Source organism: Carcharhinus amblyrhynchos, unplaced genomic scaffold (genome assembly GCF_965287045.1).
Source record: "Carcharhinus amblyrhynchos unplaced genomic scaffold, sCarAmb.v2.hapA scaffold_44, whole genome shotgun sequence".
NCBI classification, from domain to species: Eukaryota; Metazoa; Chordata; class Chondrichthyes; order Carcharhiniformes; family Carcharhinidae; genus Carcharhinus; species Carcharhinus amblyrhynchos.
This window is the reverse complement of record NW_027649785.1, coordinates 1,655,142-1,675,062: the sequence shown is the minus strand read 5'-3', so window position 1 is coordinate 1,675,062 and position 19,921 is coordinate 1,655,142. Positions and strand designations below refer to the sequence as shown.

General features: G+C 43.3%; 1 protein-coding gene across 1 annotated transcript in view; it reads right to left on the bottom strand.

Moving 5' to 3' along the window:
• LOC145337188 (ras-related protein ORAB-1-like) overlaps positions 1–19,921 on the bottom strand; it is a 48,731-nt gene that overhangs the window by 13,568 nt on the left and 15,242 nt on the right. The window contains exons 2-3 of the mRNA XM_080181995.1: positions 6,629–6,701; positions 1,498–1,593 (exon numbers count right to left, since the gene is read on the bottom strand). Coding sequence (XP_080038121.1) covers positions 1,498–1,593; positions 6,629–6,701 — 169 coding nt within the window. The remainder of the gene's footprint in view (positions 1–1,497; positions 1,594–6,628; positions 6,702–19,921) is intronic.

Below are 19,921 nucleotides of genomic sequence, written 5' to 3'. Positions count from 1 at the left end.
GTTTGTGGCAAGTCCAGTTGAGTTTTCAGTCAATGTTAAGCTCAAGTGATGGTTACACCATTGAATGTCAAGGGACAGTAGAGTGTCTTATTGGTGATGGTCACTGGCATGAATGCTACTTGCTAGTCCAAATCTGGATATTGTTCAGATCTTGTTGCATTTGAATGTGGACTGCTTCAGTATCTGAGTTGTTGCAAATGATGAAAGTTAAGTGGGTATGTTCAGAACATGGAGGGAAGGTCATTGATGAAGCAGCTAAACATGGTTGGGCCTAGGACTCCTGCAGATATGCCCTGGAGCCAAAGTGACTGACCCTCCACAACTATGTGCCAGGTATGACTCCAACCAGAGTGTTTGCCCTGATACCCATTGATTTCCTGTTTTGCTGTGGTCCCTTTATGCCACATGATCAAATGCAGCCTTGATGTCAAGGGCTGTCACTCACCTCAAATACAGCTCTTGTCCATTTCTGAACCAAAGTTATGAGACAGCAGCTGAGTTACCCTGGCAAAACCCAAACTGGGCATCACTGATCAGGTGCTGCTTGATAGCACTGTCAATGACCCCATCACTAATGATTAGACCAATTGGCTGGGTTTGATTTGTCATGAATCAGAATCCTACAGTGCAGAAAGAAGTCCTTCAGTCCATCAAGTCTGCACTGAACAGTCCCACCCAGGCCTTAACCCCATATTCCTACATATTATGCCCACTAATCCCTCTAACCTATGCACCCATGGACACTAAGGAACAATTTCTTAGCACAACCAATCAACCTAACTTGCATATCTTTGGACTGTGGGAGGAAACCCATGCAGACATAAGAATGTGCAAACTCCACAGACAGTGACCTGAGCCAGGAATCAAACCCAGGACCTGGAGCTGTGAAGCAGCAGTGCTGACCACTCTGTCCTCTGTACAGGACATATCTGGGCAATGTAACTGTACTTGAAGAATTTGGCTAGGGAAGCAACAAGTTCTGGAGCACAAATCTTCAGTACTGTTGCTAGAAAGGCACCATTCCTTTTGCTATTTCCAATGCCTTCAATCATTTAATATCACAGTGAGTTGAATTGGCTGGAGATTGGCATTTGAGATGTTGGGGACCACTGGAGGCAGAGATGGATCATCCACTTGGTAGTTTTATTTGAAGATGCAGTGAATACTTCAGTCTTAACTTTTGCACTGATGTAGCTCCATTGCCATGTTACCCAACTGCAACAAGCGTCAACTCAAATGCAGTTAGTAACCTAACCATTAAGCAGATACAAGTATTCTTGTGCCTGAGCCAAAGTCACCCCACCCACTGGATTTAAGAATTACAGCAGAATTCCAAATCGATTCAATTTCAAGCCCTATAGAAGTTTAACCTTTCTCTGACCAATTTGATAAAGTGAATTTCACCACATCAAGATGTAAATGAGATTGAGTGACTTTTTCACCTCAAAAAATCACTCATGAATCTAGGCAATTGAAGTAGAATCCAAGCATACTTACAATCTGTAGCTTAATGGTTTTACCCTCTAGTTCAATGGTTCGGATTTTGAAGTCAACACCAATGGTACTGATGTAGCTTTCTGTGTATGTATCATCCTGGGGACAAAAAAAAAAACAAAGTGATGGAAACAGGAGGTGGACAGGGCTAACTGCCTCATGCCTATCAATAGTGCTCAGTACCAGACAGACAAGTGGTTGTGTTTCAGGACAATTTATAAAACTTCAGTGGCTATAAACCCACCTGATTTCAGGGATACCCTGAAGGGACATCTATAAAATGTCAGAAACTAGTGATTCCCTACACTGCAGAAAGAGGCCATCCAGACTATAGAATTTACAACAATCCTCAAACCAAAAACTTTAAAAACCCTTGAAATTGTGTCACAAGTAGGCTTACATTAACATTGCAATGTAGTTAGAGAAAAACTCCTATGTGCCACACTAGCACCTGTTCAGGTGCAGGTAGAATTTAGTATGGCCAGTCCACCTAACTAGCACATCTTAAATGGACTGTGGAAGGAATCTCAGACGTGGGGAGAACACTGCACAAGAGTAATTGAGGTTGGAACTGAACCTGGGTCCCTGGTGCTGAGAGGCTGCAGTACTAACCACTGATTGAAGTGGCACAATGCTCAAGTGCTGCTTCAGTGCCAGAGAACCTGATCAGTTCCCAGCTTTGTCTGTGCAGAGTCTGCAGTGACCCTTCTCCCCACATCTGTGGATTTCCCCCAGTTGAAAAGCATGCTGGTTGATGCATTGGCCATGCCCATTTTCTTGTGTACCCAGGTGCCAGAGTATGGCACAAGATTTACAGTAATCTCACTGCAGTGTTAAAGCTTATTTGTGACAGTAATTAATAACTTAAACTTGTCCCAACATGCTGCCCAAGTTTGAGATTCCACTGGTGGAAACATGCAAGAGCAAGGCAGAAATACAAGGATCATCAATTCCAATAAAGAAATTGCAGAAATACTTGAATAAGGACCTTGTCTACCACAAGAACAGATGACTGAAGAGGGGGAACTGTGGTTATGTGGTATTGGACTAATCAAGACCCAGATTGGAATTATCACAGCAAAATAAATCTGGAATTAAAGTCAAAGGACCATGAAATCATTGTAGACCAGTGCACTTTGGGCAAGGTCACAGGTTTCCTTCCCTTAATCTGATGTACATGCAACTCCAGACTCAATGTGGTTGTCAAAATGGTCTTCAAAAGGGCAATAAATGCTGGCCCAAGAGTCCTATACATTTACTATGGCCAATCCACCCAACCAGCATGCCTTTGGACTGTGCAAGGAAACCCAGAGGAGAACATGCAAACTCCAGTCACCCAACAAACCCTAGCCTCCTGACACAGGCAGCAGTGCCACCCACAAATACCAAAAAGGAATGTTAAGGATTAGAGAACAGCTAAGGTGGTTTTGCTATTTAAAAGGGAACTACAGACCAGTGAGTCTCACTGTGGTAGGGAAACTGAGTTAATTCTGAAGGTGTGTATCTAACCCCATTCAAGGGTTGATCAGGGATAGACAGTTTAGTTTTGTCAAGGGGGAGGTTAATATTAATTTCAAGGTGGTGTACAAATGGTGCAGCTGATGTAGTTTATATGGATTTCAGTGTGGCCAAATGGACCATCTAAAATGGTAATTAGAACAGAACACTACAGCACAAACAGGCCCTTCAGCCCACAAGTTGCACCGATCATATCCTATCTACCAGGCCATAGATCTACAACTCCCAATCCCACATACTCATCCAGAAGTCTTTTCAAAGACCCCAGCAAGTTTGCCTCTACCAGAGACAGCAGCTGATTCCACTCAGTGAAAAACTTACCCCTAACATCCCCTTTGTACCTACTCCCCAGCACCTTAAACTTTGTCCTCTGTGGCCATTTCAGCCCTGGGAAATAGGGTGGATTCTGAGGCTATCTATACCACATTTTATAAACTTCTATCAGGTCACCTCATTCTTTGTCTTGAGGGAAGAGACATAGCTCCCTCAACCTATCTTCATAAGGAATGCCTCCCAATCCAGGCAACATCCTTGTAAATCTCCTCTGCACCCTCAATAGCTTCCACATCCTTCCTGCAGTGAGGTGACTAGAACTGCACACAGTACTCCAAGTGGGGGTCTGACAAAGGTCTTAAAGTAACAGCATTACCTCCTGACTCCTAAACTCAATCCCTCAATTAATGAAGGCTAGCACACCATACATCTTGGCCACATCCTCCACCTGCAAGGAGGATTTAAGAATCCAATGGACCTGGACAATTGGACAAGCACTGAAACAGGCTGTGGCTCATGACTGAATATACAGAAAATAGGCCATCCCAAAGACAATGGGCAAACTGGTTTACCAAAGGGTAGCCTTAACCCCTTATTTGGTAGGGAGTGTGACCTACAGACACGGTTGTTGGGGACACTCAGCAATTGGTGTCAATACCTGATTTGGACTTCACTGACCAGGGTGAGCAAGTCTTGATCAATTGATTGGCAATGGCCAAAAGGGGTGTGAAAACCACAGGATATAAGGGTCCTGTGCAACCAGGAATCTAACCCCACAAGCTACATGGTGACCACTGCCAGTGACCAGCTGGAAGAAAGCCATCACCCCCAGTGTCAGACTAGACTACAAAGACCAACACATGGATAAAGGCCAATATCTGCATGGGTACTTGCCAGTCATGGAAAGATCAAGCTCTGGAGTATAGAAGAATGAGAGGAGATTTATAAGTGTATAAAAATGGGTAGAGAATGCAAGCAGGCTTTTTCCACTGAGGAAAGGGGAGAAAGAGGGGTTTGGGTTATGGGTGAAGGGAAAAAGTTAGGGAATATTTAGGGGAGGCTTCTTCACACAAGTGACAAGAGTGTGGAGTAAGCTGCCAGATGAAGTGGTAAGTGTGGGCTCACTTAAACTCAGATAGGTACGTGGATGAGGTGTGGAAGGATATGGTCTCGGTGCAGGTCAGTGGGATTAGACAAGATGATTTGGCACAGCCAAGGGCCAAAAGGCCTGTTGGTGCTGTAATGGGCAGCACAGTAGCAGTGGTTAGCACTGCTGCTTCACAGCTCCAGGGTTCAATTCCTGGATTGGGTTACTGGAGTTTGCACATTCTCCTTGTGTGGGTTTCCTCTGGGTACTCATTTTCTCCCAGTCCAAAGATGTGCAGTTTAGGTTGATTGGCCATGTTAAGAAATTGTCCCTTCGCATTCAGGGATGTGTAGGTTAGAGGGATATGGGGATAGGACCTGGGTGGGAATTGTACTTGCAGACTTGATGGGCTGAAGGGCCTCTTCCTGCACTGTAAGATTCTATGATGATCTAGTATTGGACTTGAATTTTTTGTAATATCAACTTAGATTGGGTGGGTGATTATTGTGTAAATATTCTTGTACGAACAAGTGGTCTACTCAATTCTCTGTCCTCTAAGACTGGCAGGCACAACATCAGTAAAGACTTAGACAAGGTCCCACTGAACAAAGGCAGCACATGGGATACAGGGTAATTTGACAGTGGATTCAAAACTGCTCAGTTGTGGGAGATAAGATGGTGACAGAAGGCTGATTAGTGACTGGAAGCCAGTGTCCAGTGGTGTACCACAGGTACCTGTGTTGGGTCCCCTGACTGTGGGGGAGGGATGGATTAGTAAATTTGAGGATGATAGACTGGCCAAGTGGTTAAGTGAGGCTGAATGTCTTCAGTTAAAAAGATGGTTATATCAGCAAATTAAAATTTAACCCTTTGGAAGAGTAATTTGACAAGTACTCAATGAATGGTAGGACACTAGAATGTTCTCTGTAACAAGGGGACTTTGTGTCCACATCTGAAAAGTAGAAAGGCATGTTATAGGGTGGTGAAAAAGACATATGGGACATGTCTTTAAATTGGGAGATTATAAAAGTAGAGAAAAACTTGAGGCCATAGCCAGAAAACTGCAGTTCCAGTCACACAGGAAGGGTAGGATTGCAATGGAGGGGGGCAGGATTCACCTAGATGCTGCCTGGGATGGAACATTGAGGTTACACAAACTTGGGTTGTTTTGTTGGAGCAGAGAAGACTGAGGGCCAATTGGTAGAGGTGTACATGATAGAGGGACAGAGCAGCTGTTCCCCAGAGCTGAGGGGTCAGTCACAAGGTGAGGAAAGACAGACTTTACCCAGAGGCTGGTGACAGTGTGAAATGTGCTGCCTGGGGAGGATGGTAGAGGCAGGTTGTCTTGTCCTCAAGGATCTGGATGAGCACCTCAATGTTATATGCCATGGGCCAAGTGCTGGCAGATGGGAGGTCAGGTGTTTCTCATGTGTCAGTGCAGACTGCATTGTATGATTCTATATGTTGATGGGGGAGGCAAAAAGGGAGAGTGGGCACATGTGGAACAAAGTGGTAGAGATGGCTGGTCAGTTTGTTGCTGCAAGATATTTAGAAAACATGGCTCACACTACCCCAGATCTTTCCAACACTGATTAGAAACACTCTGGACTGGAAACATTAGCTCTACAGGTACTGCCAGATCAACATTTGAGGTAGGATGAAGTTCTGGACACTGCAATCATGTAGACAAATTAAAAATTGCAGAAGTATCACCAAATATTAAAGTTATGAAATCTGTAAAGGAAGAGCCAGGCAGTTAGTATTTGCAGAGATTTACAGAAGCTCTAAGACAAATCTGTCATGAGTACTGGCTGCTGCCACCACCAGTTCTGGTCATCTCTTCCTTGGACCAGTATATCTGAGAACTGTTAATCACCAATTGTTTCAGCTCTGGTTTTGTTCATTTTGCATTTGTGAATCCTTTGTTAGTCACCAGTGAAGTTTGAATTCAATAAAAATTTGGAATCAAGTTGAATGACAACCAGTTAAAACCCATCTGGTTCACAAATGTCCTTAAAGGAAATCTTCTGTCCTTACTTGAACTTGCCATGTGACTCCAGACCCACAGCAATGTAGTTGACTCAACTGCCCTCAAACAGTTCAAAGGTAGTTAGGAATGGGAAATAGTATTTGTAGCTTTTGGGAATGGCTACCTCATTGAGGTGGTTTATAGTTTATTTTAACCCTAGAATTGGAGTAACATTGGTCTTTTATTTGAGTGCAAACAAGGTTATAAAACAGGAGGGCAAAACTTACAGCAAATCGGAGCAGCAGACAAGACTTGCCAACACCAGAGTCACCAATGAGCAGCAACTTGAACAAGTAGTCACTGGATTAGAAAGAAATGATTAGTGGTTTATAGGTAAAAGTTAATGCTTTAACAAAACTAACCCTACTAGTGCATTGTGACACTCCCATGTAGGAAACCTCTGACCAAAATCAGATACTAGTTAACACACCGAAAAACATTTCTGGATTTTGTAAATCTGCTGTCCTTACCTAGTCAGGCCTACATACAACTCCAGACCTGCAGCAAAAAGGTTAGCATGGCTGCCTCAGCACCAAGGGCTTAGGTTCAATTCCAGTCTTGGGTGACTGTCTGCATGGATTAGTCATGTTTTAAGCATGAAACAGGCCCTTCAGTCCAACTTGTCCATGCTGTCCTTTAAGACACCAGGCTAGTCCCAGTTGCCTGTGTTTTGCCTATATGTCATGGATGCAATTGTCTAAATGTCTTAAACTGTACCTGCCTCTACCACCTTGTTCCAGATACTCACCATCCTCAAACTGCTCCTCAGGAGCATATGCCCTCTAGTTTTAGATTCTACCTTGATATGATGATCTAGCTGATCTATGCCACTATTTATAGGCCTCCAAGATCATCCCAGCCTCCTATGCTGGAGAGGAAAAAGAGTCAGTCTATCCAGCCTCTCAATCAAGCATCCAAGTAATTTTTGCACTAAGAGTGACCAGAGTTGTACACAGTATTCCAAATGCAGCCTGTATGAAGCATCAGAAAGTCAAGACGTCCCAACTCCTGTATTCAATGCTCTCTCCAATGAAATCAAGCATGCTGAATGCCTTTAACCTGTGACTCCATTTTTCAGGAGCCAAGTACGCTGGGATCTTTGTTCTACAACTCTAATGCCCTACCATTGAACCAGGGCAGGACTTGGTTAATCACTGCATTCATCCAAATTAAATTTTCATCTGCCATCGTCAACCCACTGGCCCAAATTGATCAAGATGTGAAATAACTGTCCAATCTTGGTGTCATCTGCAAACTTAAATTGTGCCTAAATTCTTATCCAAATCAATATAAATGACAAGTAACAGTGGACCCAGTATCAATCCAAGGCATATTGCTTGCTTGGTCACAGGCTTCCAGCTTGAAAAACAACTCATCCAGAGGATTTTGTATCCATTTAGCTATCTCACCCTGGATCCTGTGATATTTCACCTTATGTAACAACCTACCACTGCCTTGTCAAAGGCCTTGCTAAAATCCATGTAGACAACTGTACTGTCCTCAGCTGAAGAGATAACCAAGGTCAAATTTCAGACATGGTTTTCCATTCAAAACCATGCTGACTGTCCCTAATCAACCTTTGCTCTCCAAATGCCTGTATATCCTTCCAGAACATCTGTCCTTACCTGGTCAAGTCTATATGCAACCCCAGACCCACAGCAATGGTTTACTAACTGCCCTCTGAAAGAATGTGGCAAGTCACTAACAGTAATTAAGGATGGGCAATAACCCATCTTGATGCCCATATTCAGTGAAAGGAATTCAGCATGCTGTCTTCAGCTAGAGGACTGGAACTAACAGTATGATTACCCCAGAATAGTATGGGGTTGCTGATTTGGAACTTGTCCAATAGCAACCACTTAGTTGAAAAGGAAGCCTTTCCCTTTGGACAGTTGTCCAGGATATGCAGATTTAAAAACAGACAAGCTTACATTCTCCAGGGAATACACTATTGATGTAGATGCAGTTAAATCATGCAATGTTGTTATTCCTGTTACTACAGAACAAAATGCCAGATAGAAAGTAGTGAGCCATGGCATTCTGTACCTCACTGTCCAGCATGGAGTGTATGGCACAGTAATGGCAAGGCTCATTACCAGAGCTGACTGGCTTTACCAAAAACTCCCATTGTTCTGCCTTACTTACTGACAACCAGACCCCTCAATTAAATCCCACCTACAGCCAACTTAAATTCCTCTTAGCCATTCCAACACCTTTGTAAGTCTTGTGTGCACTTGGTGCAGTGACAGTTATGTCTACAGGTACAGCAGTGCTGTAGCTTAACTGAGGGCACAGGGGATATAGCATGGTGCTTAGTTTTTGGGCTAGAAAATAGAGGCCAGGGTACACAATTAGAGTTTAAATCCCACCACAAGCAATTAGGAATTTAAAATTTAAGTCACAAATAAAGACTTGAAAGTCTTTAGTTGTTGCCTACTTTAAAGTAGTTTTCAATGCTTTGGTAGTGTTAGCACTGCTGTCCCAACACAAGGGGTTCAATTCCAGATTGGCCATGTTAAAGTACAGGCTTGATGGGCCAAATGGCCTCCTCCTGCACTATTTTCCTGAAGTTCCAAATCATTAGATTTAGAAAGGAACTGCAGAGTCACGAGGGACAATTAGTGAAACAGCAAAGCAAACACTAGGCTAGAGGGAAAGAATTAAAGCACCAAGTTTGTTAAACCCAAGTACAGCACACTCATCTATTACAAGACACTTGACAGGGTGCAAAGATTTGAGATTATTCCAGAAATGTAGGTGTATACATTAGGAAGGGTGGACAGACAGCCTGGATCTCAGGCTAGGTGACCACACATCCTGGACACCTCTTCCACCTGTTGGGGGGAGATACAAAAATCTGAGGTCATGTACCAACCAATTCAACTGCTGTTGGACATTCTGCTGCCACCAGACTTGATTAGATGTACCCTGTATCAAGTTGCTCTTTCTCTACACCTTAGAAGTGACCAACTACATTGAAAGGGGGAGGAGTGCACAGTCTATGTCATTACAGCATCTGCCACATCATGTCAAATCCTTCCTGCCCCCAACTCAAACTGGTACAAATCTGCCCAGAGGCAATCTTTTCCTCCCACTACTAGAGTGGGAGGCACGCAAGGGAAGCAAAAGGAAGAGTTTGTCACAAGTAGGCTAGCATTAACACTGCAATTAGTGAAATACCCATAGTTGCCAGTCTGACACCTGTTCAAGTCAATGCACCTAACTAGCATGGCTTGGAGGAAACCCAGGCAGACATGGGAAGAATGTGCAGGTTCCACACTGATCCAAACCAGGAATCAAATCCAGATCTCTGGCACCACTGCTACCCCACTCCCCTTGGAGGTGGGGGGGGTGGGGAGAAAAGAGACAGAAGGTGCAGTGGGGGCACAAAGACCAGCATGACTGGTTATGCCAAGCAGCCTGTGTTTTGTAACTAAATGTTTACCAATTCCAGAATAATTGTCATGACTTGTCCTGCTAGGATCTGTGGACAAGTGTTCCAAGACTCCATTACACTTCAATAGCTCCTATTTGCATGTATTCCTGTGCCTCATTTGTCCTCTTATTTCCAAACCACTGATATGCTAGAAGCAGCAAGGGATCCAGTTCAGAGCCCTGTGAAACTGGATAACCACTGCACCCCATCACTGATTAAATTTAGCATTCAACAGAAATTCTGCAATCAGCTCATGGAACCTTGTTAAAAATCCAAGGCATCATTAATTTGATGTTGAGATGCCAGCATTTTACTAGAGAGTGGACACTCAATACCAGGTTTATTTAGAAGGATGAGCTTTTGAAGCACTGCTCCTTCATCCTGACTCACCTGAAGGAGCAATGCTCCAAAAACTTGACTTTAACCTGGTACTGAGAGACAGCTTAATGATCATTTTGGGCAAACAGAAGCTAGGAGCAAGAGTAGGTCATTTGAGCTTGCTCATCCATAAGGATGGTGAATCCTTTGACTCAATTTCACATTCCCACTTCTCATACCCAAAATTCTCTTGAATACATTGCACCCTAAGAAGGTAGTCAAACATCAACAAATCCACACTGACTGGTGACCAAACACTTATGGCTTACAAGCCATTCAGTTGAAAGGCAACTAGGGATGGGTAATTAATGTTGGCCAGCCAGTATGGCTCACATACCACAAATGAATCCATGCTTTTCTAATGCTGCCCCTCAACCACCACCCAATTTGCCTAAGGGGTGAAGCTAAGAGAATAGCACAACAATAACCCTCTTGCAAACCATAAAAGATTGAGATTTGATGGTGAGAGCTGACATTTCCTCCCTTAAGTACATCACATTGAAGCCTGGCAATTTGTTTATTTCTCTGAATCTGCTACTCAGTAATTCACATCTTCTTTCAGCTAAGTTATTTGCATTGTGTGGGGACATGCAGAATGTTCAACAAGACCCACATCCTCCTCCCTGTACAGCTATAGTATTCAGTGCCCAAAGAAAATGCTGGAAAATCTCAGATCTGGCAGCATCTGTAAGGAAAGAGAACTAATGTCGAGTCTGAATGACCTTTTATCAAAGCTAGAAAGGGAGATATTTATACAGAGGGGGAGGAAATCAAAGATGGTCATAGGTGCAAAAATGAGGAAAGGTTGCTAATAGAATCTGAAATGAGGGTAAACAAATGAAGATGGGGGATGTGCAAAATTAAGGGGAAGCAAAAGTGGAGAAAAGGTAGCAAACAATTGAGAATTAAAACAAAGGGTTGGGGTGGGATAGAGCAAATCTGAAGTTGTTGAATTTGATGTTGAGACTGGAAGGCTGTAAAGTGCTGAGCCAGAAGATGAGATGCTGTTCCTCCAGTGTGTTGAGCTTCATGGAACATTACAGCAAGCCAAGGACAGACATGGGCACAGGAGTACGATTATGTTAAAAATCACAAAAGGTCAGGATCCTGATTGCTTTGTTACACAGACTGAAAGTGCTCAATCATCCAGTCCAGGTTTGGACTCACACCACATTAGGAAGCAGTGAATTTTCCCCTGAATGTTCAGTGGTTCTGTCAGTAAGCACATCAGCAGCCTGATCAAGATAAAAAGTGCTCGAGATCAGAACAAGTAGCAAGGTTCAAGGTTCAATTCCAAAAATACAATACAATTCTGGCCAACATTGAAAAAATTTAACCATTGGGTCCCTTGTGGGAGCTTCAGAGAACAGCAGACATTTAATAGGCCTTTGCCTTTCCACCCCCAGTGGCTTGTTTTCCACTTGCTGCAGTTCCAACTTGAATGGCAAGTCTCACTGCAACATCCAGAGTGGGAAGATATGGAGTTACAGTAACACCTGATAGACCACTAGATGAAATATTAACCATTTCTCTTTACTTGATGCTTGACCATCTTTCCAACATTGATATAACAGGGGATACTTGTTAGGATGTACAAGGAATGGACTATTAACAACTCCCTTCTCCACAGTAAGGGAAACATCTTCAGGTAACTAGAAACCATGACCAGCTTTACTTCCTGACAAATGAGACTTGGTGTTAAGTGTTGCTGTTAAATTTGGTGATGGCCAATTACCTTTGACTTAGTTACTGGAATCTAGCCCCATTGAGTACACTGCATTTAGGATGGACATCAAGGAGCAAGAATACAGATGAATAGAAGTTTACTCAATCCCTTGTGGCAAGATTTGTTACCAGTGATCAGCAAGATGTTTCCTTGCCTGTTTAATCCTGACCCCCATGAAGTCTGGTGGGGGGTGAAAGTTGCCACAATTTTTTCCTGTCTAGTCAGTTCAGAAAAAACCTTTCAGCCCAAAAACATTTATTCTAGCCCCATTTTCCAGCACTTGGTCCACATGCTGTGGCAGTGTTCATGAATACTTGAAAATGCCACAGCATGCAGACCAAGTTCCAAATTTCCACCACCCTTGGGTGAAAACCTTTCCTCAAATCCCCTGCTCAACCCCTCTAGGAAGGGGGAAACATTGCTTCTTGAAGATAGATGTTAATCAAGTTTCACTCCCCTCTCCCCACCCTCCCAGTGAATCTCCTCTGCATCCTTTCTATGGCAATCACATCTTTCCTATAATGACCAGAACTGCATAGTACTCTAGTTGTGGCCTAGCCAGTGTTTTATGCAGCTCCATCACAACCTCCCTGCTTGACATGTCTCAGCTAATAAAGGCAAGTATCCCATGCCTTAACCACATTTACTTGTCCTGCTGCCTTCAGGGATCTTTGGCCATGCACAACCAAGATCTGTTCATTCTATACTCCATCCAGCCACTCCCCATCTGCCTCATCTAGCCCCAATTAGTGAGGGAAACTTTCCTCCCTCCATAAGAGTTCCTCATCCCCAGAGGAGTTCTCATTAACTTTTTCTGCATTCTAATATGCACACATCTTTCCTAAAGTGCACAGAATATGGCACATGGTTTTATCTGAAGCTGTTCAGTCTCATGTACTCTAGGCCCCTATTAAGGGTTCTGTATGTTTTGTTTCATTACCCATGCTCTAACCAATGCTGTGCACACATACACCCAGGTTCCTTTGCTCCTGCAGATTGCCCCCCCACCCTTCCAGGGCCTGGGTCACTACTGATTTCCTCCCATAGTCTGAAAGATATGTGGTTAGATGCACTGCCTATGCTAAATTCTCCTTTAGTATACCCAAACAGGTGCTAGAGTGTGGTGACTACAGTAACTCCATTGCAGTATTAATGGAAGCCTACTTGTGACACAAATTAATGCTGGCTTTATGCCAGTTCATGGAATCTTGAGACCATTCAGCCCATCAAGTCTGCACCAACCACAATCTCAAACAGGCCCTACCCCCATATACCTACATGTTTACCCAGTAATCCCTATAACCTTTGCATCTCAGAACACCAAGGGCAATTTTTAGCATGGCCCAACTTAAACTTGCACATCTTTGGACTGAGGAAGGAATTGGAGCACCTGGAGGAAACCCATGCAGATGAGGAAAACGTCTGGAGTTCGCAGTGACCCAAGCTGGAAATTGAACCCAGGTTGTACCAAAAATCATTTCTTGGCACTGAATGTCATCTGCCATTTGTCCACACATTTCACATCCCCAACTCAATGTTCAAGCTTTGCAACAATTGAGATGTCCTTAAGATCTAGGTCACTGACTTCTGGAACTCACTACAAAACTGCCCTAAATATATCCATTAATCACAATTCTGTCCTATGTTGCATCCATGTTATTCCATATGCTATAACCATGCTAAGTCTTTGTGCAACACTATATCAGATGTCTTTTTGGAAGGTGGAGAAGCAATACTTCATGTTGGACATACTTGGCAGGAACAATATTAATTTGCCCATGGTAGCACACCTGACCAAACCCTACAGGACAGCTTCTACACTGCAACAGAAAGAGGGAAAATCTACTCATCCTCAACATGTTAGATGCATCAGTCCACAACAGTATTGTTAGGAGTGGTCAGTCTGGAGACCAAGTTCCATCTGCACCCTCCACTGCATTTAGCACTAACACTGGGATAAAATGGGATAAGCAGATTGAAATGGGATATCCATAATGTTGTGGAATTTCATTTCAAATCACATCTGTCATCTTGATCTGACATCAAGCCAAGGGATCAACTAGAGTGCAAAGCAGCATGCTGGAAGATGACCACACATACCCAAAAATGGATAAACTTGATAACAGGACTACTGGTGCCAAGGGCAAGTACAGATGGGCAATAAATGCTGGCCAGTGTGACAAGAGTTGGGCAATCCCACATCTAACAGCTCAGATTCCAGCCCTGTAGTCTGTTGTGGATAAGGCTGAAGCATTTGCAAAGAGTGGATGATCCATGTCAGCCTCTTCACACCAAGTTTCTACCTTTGATTCACTGAAGAGAAAGTGAGGTACTGGATACTGCAAAGGCTATGGGCCTTGACAGCACCTGGTAGTACTGTGACCAAAGCCAAGCTGTTCCAGCAAAGCTACATTGCCATCTACCCATAGACAAGTTATGAATCCACAAAGCATGATAAAACCAACCTGGCCAATTCCTGCCCAGGTCTACTCCAGTTAATGACAAAGTATTGTCAATGCTATCAAGTGGCACTTAGTTTGGGTTCCATCAGCCCTGCTAGCTCCTGACCTCGTTACAACCCTGGTCCAAAACATGGACCAGAGCTGAACTTGGAGGGGAATGCAATTCAACATTGTGGTATTAAGGAATCCCAGCAAAATTAGAGTCATACTTAGCTCAAAAGGAGGTCTGCGGTGACTGGAGGTCAACCATCTCAATCCCAGAAGATCACTGCAGAAGTTCAGGATAATGTCCAAGCCCCAACCCTTTTCAGTGACCTTCCCTTAAATCATAAGGTCAGAGTGGGGATGTTCAATGCTGACTGTACAATGTTCAGCACTATTTATGCAACAGGACCTGGTGGCATGAGATTGGGTCTTCAGATTATAGCTGCTGGAGTTAAAGGGGGTTCTCTGTAACCTATAAAATTTTAAACAGGACTAGACAGTAGAAGGGCAATAGATTTCTAAGAGCATGAATTTCCCCTCTAAGTCACTCACCACCCTGACTTGGAAATGTATCACATTCCTTCACTGTCAGTCAAATCCTAGAACTGCAACAGCACTGTGGGTGTAACTACACCACAGGGCCTGTAGTGGTTCAAGGCAGCCACTCAACACCTCAGGGCAATTACAATTAGGCAGTGATTGCTGGCCTATCCAGCAAAACCTACATATGCAGCTTATTTTGCTTCTGAAGGGGGAACACTTTCCCTGGTACATTAGACAAAACAAGCAGTTTGGCATGATCTGTTGCACCCCAAGTGGTTCAGAGCAAATTACTGACTCAATTTAATGTGAGAATGAAAATTCCTGATGGCAATGACTACCACTCCAAAACATGGGCAACTTTGTTCTTGTTTAATGCCTTGCATGATCTCAATCTCAGAACAAAGTCCTGTTCAGATAAAGTAGCTGTGTTGCAAAGTAGAAAACAAAGGCCCACAAGCAGATAAAATTACCAGATTATATTTGGTTACTGATAATAGTCAAGATACTGAGATCTTAGCATGGAATTTCAGGGTAAAATGGGGCAACTTACTTTGTTTCTGAACCAACACCTCCCATCCCCTACTTAAAGGGCATAGCTTGTTTTTGTGCATGTGTCCAACCTTGTTGAAACTTCCTGTGCAGAGGAGCTTTAGCAGACAAGACCTATTACAGTACAGCAGTGTCATGCTGGCTTGTGCACTAGTCTGGAGGGGGGATTCATATTCAGCTAGGTGCCCTATCCCAGCAGGGGCTAAACTACAGCTGATTAAATCAGGAACACTGATGGGCCATTTGCCTAAAGCAGCTTTGAACCACTTGATGGAACATTGTATATCCCTGCTTTACTATTCCACCCCATGAGTCTGTATTCATGGCAGTGGTCAAGGGTTTGGTCAACTCAAATCCTGCCAACTATTAACATCTATTGTCAATTCCAAACAAGACTTCAATGCATTCCAAATGTTTCATCTCAACACAAAGCCAACTCAGGAAGATGATACTAACCTGTATTTAATTGTGTACTTGCTATAGAGGGATTACAGCAAAAGTTTACCAGGCTGGTAGGACTGACTGGACAACTAGAGACTAAATCTGTTAGGATTATAGTCACTAAAGTTGAGTGATCAAACTTACAGGGTTAGACAAAGGTAAATTCAGAAAGAATGTTTGGGAACTCAGGCAAATATAGTGATGTCTTAAGGTACATATTATAGGGAGGTGGAATTCTTAAAGTGCAGCAAGGTAGATAAATACTGAGCATCTGAAAGTGCATCTCAGGACATGTGGGAGGCACATGCAGGTCCCCTAGCAGAGATCTGAATTATTGACAACCACAGGTGATGCACCTGAAGGCAAGGGTGGCAAATATGCTTTATACAAGGGCTGAATGGAAAAGTCTGGGAACTAGGCTGGTGAGCCTAACATCTGAATGGGCAAGTTATAGGTATTCTGATACACAGGATCTACAGGCATTTAGAGGGGGTAAGACCCAACTGGGGGGGGGGGGACAGTCAGCATGGCTTTGAGTGGAAATTCATGTCTTAAATTTGATTGAGCTTAGAAAAATGTAACCAAGGTGGTGGATGAGGGTAGTGCAGTTGGTGCTGTCCACATGGACTTCAAGGTTGCTGCACATGATTAAATCTCATCCATTTGGCTACCTTGCCCTAGATTCTAAAATTGACTTAAATGACAAGATGGAGGGTGCTTGGCCAAACTGGAGACCTGTAGTGTGCCTCAGGGGGTCAGTGTTGGGTCCATTGTCATTTACATTAATGATCTGGATGGGAATTCAGGAGGCATGTTGCAGATGATATCATGATTGCTGGCACAGTAGACAGGTTATTTAGTACTGCAATGGGATCTTGATCAATTGGGCCAGTGGGCTGATGAAGTTTAATTTAGATAGATGCATGATGCATTTTGGTTGCCTGAACCAGGGCAGGACTTAATGGGCATTGGGGAGCATTACAAAGATCTAGGGGTACAGGTTCATAGCTTGAAAGGGGAGTCACAGGTGGACAGTGAAGAAGGCATTCAGCATGCTTGGTTTCATTGGTCAAAACACTGAATACAGAAGTTGGAATGTCTTGAAGTTGTACAAGACATTAAGGCCACACAATACTGTGTACAGCTCTATTCATCCTATTATAGAAAAGGATATTAACTACTAGAAAGTGCAGAAGAGATTTACTAGTATTCTATTGGGACTTGGTTTGAGTTAAGGCTGGATAGACTGGAATTTTCCCTGGTGTAGGAGGCTTAGGAGTGACCTTAGAGGTCTATAAAAATGAAGGGCACAGATTAGCTAGATAGTCAGAAAGTCTAAACTTAGAGGGCATAGGTTTAAGGTGAAGGGATATACAAAATAAAGGGTCCAGAGGAGTGGCAAGTACTTGAAACAAGTTGCCAGAGGTATAGTAGAGGCAGGTACAATTTTGTCTTTCAAGCATTTAGTTACATGGGTAACAGTAGTAACAGAGGGACAAGGGCCAGATGAGGGCAATTGAGACTAGCTTAATGGCAAAAATTGGGCAGCATAGAGAACTTGGGCTGAAGGGCCCGTTTCCACACTAAACCTCTGACTATGTTGGGGCAGGGGGGGATGTTGTTCAGAATCAGGGGGTCATAGTTTGAGGATAGGGGTAGAACTAAGGCAGGAAGAATTTTTTCACCAAGAGTGAAGAGTGTGGAATTCACTACCACAAAGTACAAGGCCAAAATGTGCAATTTCAAAAAGGAATAGATACAGCTCTTGAGCCTATTCTTGTTCTAGTTTCATGTTTATGTCCATTCAATCTTGCCACTTCTGCAATTTGGACATCCTAGTATGCACCCCTTCTTGGTAAGGGTTCTACACTAGATACCAAGGTTCATCCCAAGCAGCTATTTCTAGACTTCCTATACATGAGTCAGTCCACTTGAGCAGAATGCTAGCTAATAATGGAGATCAAGTTTTAATCATGCACTTTGGGCAGGCTGAAAGCCTTAGCTCACATTTGCTGTATTCAAATAGAAATTTCCACTGAATGTTGAATAATTGAAACATTAAATATAATATGCAAATGCAAGATAAGAAAATTCAATGGTTTACAAGTAGACCCAAAGATGTGCCAAGAGATAGAGTTGCAGTTTGAAGCTTTTTAAACAGTGTGCAGACTAGGTGTGCTTCTTTGTATCACTAAAGTTTATTCATTTGTTTTATAAACAAGCTTACATTACCAGTGAAGTTAGTGAAATTCCTCTAGTTGCCACACCCTAGCACCTGTTCACATACAATGGAGAATTTAGCATGGCAAATGCACCTAACCAGCACACCTTTCAGACTGGGAGGAAACCAGAGCACCCAGTTTGCATGTTATTCACCACTTCCAGAGACGTACCAAGATAAGCCAGCTGGTGCTGGAGGACCAAACTGAGTTACTCAGCCTGCAGGGGAGAGTGTTGTCTGATGGAACACTATAGACCAGCACAATCCAAGGTCCAGGACCACCTGCCAATGAACTTGGGCAGCTGCAAAGGCTTGGTCACTGTCAAAGGTCCACATGCCATTGTATCTAGAGGGGTAGAAAACAAATTCCTCTGGTGGAATGGCTGCCATGATCCAGTTAGGGATAAGGTTTAAGCTTCAAGATGCTTAAAAATGAACACAGCCTCAAGATTCCACTTGAACATACCCATGAAGAAACAAGACACTGCTGAATAACAGATGGTAACTGGACACCTACACAAGTGACCAAACCAGTTTGTTATTTCTCAATGCTGAGAATTCCCAACTTTACTGGGCAAGGAGTTTCTGATCTCACCTTGGAATTCCATTCACAGACATCAATGGCCCACAAGACTTCAATCTGTCTTCAGGGGATTTTACCCCTTGGATCTAGTGTGTGCAAGCTTTGCATTCAATGTTTGGCAGTTGCAAACCTAACAGCAGTATGCCAAAAATGTATCTTTGCCCCCAGAGTCCAACCTTTGTCTGCCTTTACATGTCCAGTTTGGTTAAGTGGTTAGCATTGTTGCCTCAATACCAGGGATTTCCCAGCTTGGGTCACTGAGGAGTCTGTGGGTTTCCTCCCAGTCCAGGAGGAGTGCTGATTAGATGCACTGAAAAATTTAGCATGGCCAATGTACCTGAACAGGCAGAGTGTGGCAACTAGGAGTTCAGTAACTTCATTGCAGTGTTATTGGAAACCTACTTGTGACAAACTTTTCTGCTCCTTCAAAGCTGAGATCTCTACTCCTTTCTCTCACTAGGACCTTTTCCTATCTTCACCCCTTAACTGGGAGGGGGGTCACCTCCTGAGTCATGAATCCTGCACCCAGGAATACCCTCACCACCAATGGTGCTCAGAGTCCCAGGTCATTCTTTAACACAGGTGGATAGTCATTTCTGGCTTGAACATTAAACAGCTGGAGCTGTGCAGATGTAGACATTCCCAGCCAGCACCATGTGGAGGGACCTCAGGGACAGGAGCCCAGCTTCAATCCAAGAATGGTCATAACTGTAGAGGCATCTCAACCTCAGTGCTACATGCTGTTACAGAATAAAGTACAAATTTGAAAAGTAATTCACTACCACTTGTGAAATTTGCAGAGTACAAAATGGCTGTTGCACTTGTTTATACGTTAGTCACTGCAAAAGGAGTTCCATGCAAGACGACATTGGAAACAAAGTACTACTGTTTCCTCTAGTTTAAAGTTACTTTACCAAGCAGGACAATGGAACAAAGCACTTGTTTGTGACAAGCTTTAGATTTTACTAAATTCAGGTAGTTAGTGAGCAAAATTTGAATTCTCTGCTGTCTCAAGCAGGTAGAGCTTCAGATGTTTGTGAAGTGGTTGAAGTGTGTGAATTTCAAACATTAACTCAGCTCAATAATTCATGAAGGGCATGAGGATAAACCAACTGCCAATGAAGTGTCAAGAGAACAACAAACATCTATTCATCAACAGCAGATTCCCTAGTTCACTATTAGTGAGGTTACAGAGC